The 4,834-nt window shown below is 56.5% G+C and overlaps 1 protein-coding gene across 2 annotated transcripts in view; it reads left to right on the plus strand.

The window, feature by feature from the left end:
* Positions 1 to 4,317, plus strand: part of LGALS4 (lectin, galactoside-binding, soluble, 4) — a 7,424-nt gene extending 3,107 nt beyond the window's left edge. The window contains exons 4-10 of one of the 2 annotated variants that reach the window (XM_012657102.1): positions 1,312 to 1,446; positions 3,072 to 3,098; positions 3,187 to 3,225; positions 3,376 to 3,405; positions 3,665 to 3,753; positions 3,840 to 4,005; positions 4,082 to 4,317. In XM_012657102.1, coding sequence (XP_012512556.1) covers positions 1,312 to 1,446; positions 3,072 to 3,098; positions 3,187 to 3,225; positions 3,376 to 3,405; positions 3,665 to 3,753; positions 3,840 to 4,005; positions 4,082 to 4,228 — 633 coding nt within the window. In that variant the 3' untranslated portion in view covers positions 4,229 to 4,317. The remainder of the gene's footprint in view (positions 1 to 1,311; positions 1,447 to 3,071; positions 3,099 to 3,186; positions 3,226 to 3,375; positions 3,406 to 3,664; positions 3,754 to 3,839; positions 4,006 to 4,081) is intronic. The other variant, XM_012657103.1, reaches the window with a different exon arrangement.
* Positions 4,318 to 4,834: the final 517 nt, after the last annotated feature.

Here is a 4,834-nt window from a genome sequence, read left to right on the forward strand (position 1 = left end):
GGCTGTCTTTCCATTCTTGGGATACCTCACTTAGCAGAATGCGTTCCAGCTCTATCCAGGAGTATACAAGAGGTGCTATATCACCATTGTTTCTTAAAGCTGAATAGTTGCATGCAAGTATTTTTTGATGTTTTATTGAGATGCTACAAGGCAGAGAAAAGTACATGCCACGCGGACACAGATCACTAGGTTTTCACAAAGAGAACACACCGTGCGACTAGCACCTTGGCGCAGACAAAGGTCACTTCCAGCCCCAAAGCCCCTGGGGTCCCGCCCAGTCCCCTCTTCCCTAGGAGGGACCTTGATCTCAGCTTCTCTCAGCCTGGATCGGGTCCTATGCCTTTTACTTAGAGAGTAGACATACTCAGCGCTGTGCCGTCATCTGTTCCTTTTCTCACTCATCGTGTGTCCTGTTCTGTGGCTTCCGTGACTGTGCAGGACTCCCTGATGGCCCCCCTCCGGTTGCCCCTACATGACACTGCAGTGAACGCCCCTGTGCATGTTCCCACGTGACCCCCAGGCGGGGCTCCTGGAGGGGAACCGCACGGTGGCCGGACCTACCTGGCCCGCATTTGACCTTGTACGGGCTCAGATCTCTAGCTTCGTCACCGGAGGGTAACATCGTGGTTTGGGGTTGAACAGACTCAGGTTCGAGCCTGGGCTTGGCCACTCCCTCAACATGTGACCTTGAGCTGGTCACTCCACCTCCTGCAGCCTCCATTTTCTTGAATGCTGGGGACCCTCCTTTGTCCTGCCTGAGGGATGGCTGTGCTGACGTCACCACGCACAGTGCTTAGCACGTGGGGAGCTCCCAGCCCCAGGCCCGTTGCTTAGCACTGCGAACAGAACCGTGACAACCGAGATGTGATAACAAGCAAAGCTCTAGACTGTCACGTGCTTTTGATCTTCCCAGCAATCCTGGAGATGAGTGAGTCTCCGTTTTACAGATGAGGAAACAAAAGCTCAGAGAGGTAAAGTGTCTTACTTGAGGTCACACAGTGGGGACATGGCAGAGCTAGACCTCAAACCTAACCCATTTGGTGCCAAAGCCAGGACTCGGACTTGGTTCTCTCGACATCCCCATCCCCAGACTACAGTTTCTGTCCTCTCCCATCCACCCATCTTGTGAGCGGACTTTTGACCCTGGTTTGACCTCTGAGCTGTAGACTCCAGGTATCTTGACGCTGAGGCTGTCCCAGTTGACTCCCAAGACTTTTGACCCCAAGTCAAAAGGATCCCTGTCCCCTGCTTCCTGCTTCCACCTTCCCTGGGTCACACGTGCTGAGTCCTGCCCCCGTCCCTGCCCTCCAGGTGGTGGTGAATGGAAATCCCTTCTATGAGTTCGGGCACCGGATGCCCCTGCACACGGTCACCCACCTGCAAGTGGATGGGGACCTGCAGCTTCAGTCAATCAACTTCATCGGGGGCCAGCCCGCCCCACACCAGGTGTGTGGTCTCCCCTCCCTTACTTCTTCCTTCGTTCTTAATTCAGTCTCACGTTCCAGTAATTCCCAAGTACCTGCTCTGTGCCGATCCCTCTGCTAAGTGACGCCAGGGGCTCAGGGGTGACCAGGACAGCCCGCTGGGAAGACAGACCTGTCACTAGACAGTGATGGCTGCGAGTGGTCAGGACCAGGACGGGGGGCACGTGCAGAGAGGTCAGGCGGGACGGGGCATATACAGGAGATTTGGGGAAGTCTAAAGGAAGGGCTTGACCTAGTCGTGGGGTCAGGGAGGGCTTCCTGGAGGAGAACAAGGTGTGTAAACTGAGTCAGGAAGTGAAGACAAGGAGTAAAGAATATATGAAGAGTGAACAAAGAGGTAGCTTAACATCACTAGTCACCCAGGAAGGACAATGTCTAGCCCCAGTGAGCTGCCACTGCACGCCCAGCGGCAGAGCTGTGCTGAGACAGAACACACCACCAGTCGTTGGTGAGCACACGGAACACGCGAGCCTCCCACCCGCGGCTGTTGGAAATTGGTGCAATCACCTTGGAAAATGGCTGGGCAGCGTCTGTGAAAGCTGAACAAGCCATGAGCTCAGTGGCCTGAAAACTCCACTCCCAGGAATACTCTGGATAAATGGCCACCAACACACACCTACGGGAATGTCCATAGCCGCACTATGTATAAAAGCCTCGAACAGACTCCAAACCACCAACATGCTGTTCAACAGGACAGGGCGTAAATACACGTGTTCATCATCCAGCGGTGAGAACGGACGATTTACAGCGACACACGACCACGGGGCTGGGTCTCAGAATCAGATATGGAGTCGAAAAAGCAAGTTTGCAGCCATAAAAGAAGAAAAGCCCAATCCCAACGCCTTCCATTTCCCCAGCGAGGACGGGAACGCACCCTGCTCTTATCATCATCAGCCCCATTTCACAGATTTGAGAACTGAGGCACAGAGAGCTTAAGTAACTTGCCCAAGGACACGGAGCTGGTGGGCAGGTGGGGTGTGTGCCGTGACCGCTCCCTGCCACCCGGGCAGGCCTTCGTCCAGGAGGCAGGGGGCCCGTGGGAGTTCGTTTACTGTCACACTCGATCGATACATTTTAGAAAGGAAACCAACAGTCAAGCTATTTTTAAAGGGCCTTCAGGATAGCTGGCTGAAAGCAGAAGTCAAGGCAGAAAGGAATTAATTAGAAAGAGGAGAAAACACAGAGACAGTAAAAGTTCATGAGGGAGGGCAGAGGTGTTCCAGGCAGAGGCGGGGCAGAGAGGGACAGAGACACGCACAGAGACTGAGAGAGCCTGCGTGAGCGAGATCGGGAGAGACGGGTGCTCAGCGGGGGCTCGTGGAGTGAGGGGCGAACGAGCTCGGGGCTGAGGCGCGCAGGGGTACACTGACGCCCTGGGACAGCAGGAAGACACCACGGGGGCCGGTACAGAGGACAGAATGGACCAGGGCTGTCCCAGGGGGCTCTGGCGATCCCTAAACATGGCAGGTCCCTCTGAGTGCCGCCCTTTGATGTCAGAGTTTCCCTGCACGGTGGTGGCACTCTTGACACCTGCCAGTCCCGAATTTGGGGTCCCACTCATCACCTCTTCTCTCTCTGGGCCCACAGGGACCCAGGCATCACCCGCCTTTCCCTGTAAGTACCTGCTGGTGGGTGGTGGTTCTTCCCTGAGCTGCGGTCCCTCGGCCCCTCTCACCCTTCCTGCCTTCTGTCCCTGGTGCAGGGCCCCGGACACGGCCATCAGCCGCTGAAAAGCCTGCCTGTGAGTAGGAGGGCTGGGGGGCCACCCGGTGCTGGAGGGGAGTGGCGAGAACTGGGGCAGAAAGAGGTGGGAGGGATCGGAGCCCCAGTCGGGCTAACCCGGCACCTGTCAACTACTGTGGAATAATGTCGCTTTCTCTTCACTTCGCAGTCCATGGAGGGACCCCCAACCTTCAACCCGGTACAGTGTCACACGGGGATCGGGGCCCTGTGGTGGGCAGCTTGAGGGGAGGCAGGGACCTGTGGGGAGGGGTCCTGAGCCTGGGGCACCTGAGAATGTCAGTGACAGAGTGGGCTGAGGGCGTTTGGAGTGTCCGTGGGGACAGGGCGGAGTGGGTGGCCGGGGCTGGGGAGGGGTGGGGCCTTCTTTGAACATCTGTTCCTGCATCTGGCTTCTGCTAACCTGAGAGAGGACGGGACCCGTCGTTCTCTTCCTACAGCCTGTGCCGTTTTCGGGGAGGCTGCGAGGGGGCCTCACAGCCGGAAGAACGGTCATCATCAAGGGCTGCGTGCCCCCCACAGGCAAGAGGTGCAGACGCCGGGCTGGGGTGCGATCCCCTGGCCACGCCCTCCCTGGGATTCCCGCCTGATTCCCACCTCCCTCTCTGTCCCCAGCTTCGCCATCAACTTCAAGGCGGGACCCTCAGGGGACATAGCTCTGCACATCAATCCCCGCATGTCCGAGGGCAGCGTGGTTCGGAACAGCTTTATGAAGGGCTCGTGGGGCCCCGAGGAGAGGAACATCTCCTACAACCCATTTGGCCCTGGGCAGTTCTTCGACGTGAGTACGGGCTCTTTCCCCGCCTCCCTGCAGAGCCCGGGCCTGGCCCTGGCCTGAAGCCGCCCTCTCCCTGCAGCTGTCCATTCGCTGCGGCCAGGATCGCTTCAAGGTCTACGCCAACGGCCAGCACCTCTTTGACTTCTCCCATCGACTCCCGGCCTTCCAGTGCGTGGACGTGGTGGAAATCCAGGGTGATGTCGTCTTGTCCTACGTCCAGATCTGATCTATTCCCAGGGCCATAACTCCTGGGAAACGGAAGGATTCCCTAGGAGTCCCTTCTAAGCCCCTAATAAAATGCCTAAGGTTGTCTCACGAGCGTGCGTGTCTCCACTCACCCTCTCCCTGCTTATTCCCTGGTTCAATCACGTGCTGTCCCTTCATCCCTCCAGTCATCTGTCCTTCCATCCACTCATGAGCACAGATCTAGTTACGCCCCACGCACTGACTGAGGGCTCATTCACCCCTCACAACAACCCTAGGAGGTAGGAACTATCATTATCATCCCTTTGCAACAGATGAGGAAACAGGCAAAGAAAAATAAAGAAAATTGCCCAAAGTCACACAGCCCTTAAATGTCAGAACCAGGATCGAAATTCAGTCGGTCTAGCTCCCAAGGCTGCAGATACAACCGATATATGGCTGGGCTTCCCATCCGTTCATGTCTCCATGTTTCCTCTCATCCATGTCAATGTCCATCAGTCCCGCCATACATCCGAACAGCCAAGTCCATCCAGCCATCCATCAGTCAAACATCCAAACATCTAGAGCATCCTTACATCCAACCCTTTATCTATCTACCCCTCCATTTATCTCTCTACCCATCCATCTC

Source organism: Propithecus coquereli, unplaced genomic scaffold (genome assembly GCF_000956105.1).
Source record: "Propithecus coquereli isolate 6110/MARCELLA unplaced genomic scaffold, Pcoq_1.0 Scaffold53, whole genome shotgun sequence".
In the NCBI taxonomy this organism is placed as follows: Eukaryota; Metazoa; Chordata; class Mammalia; order Primates; family Indriidae; genus Propithecus; species Propithecus coquereli.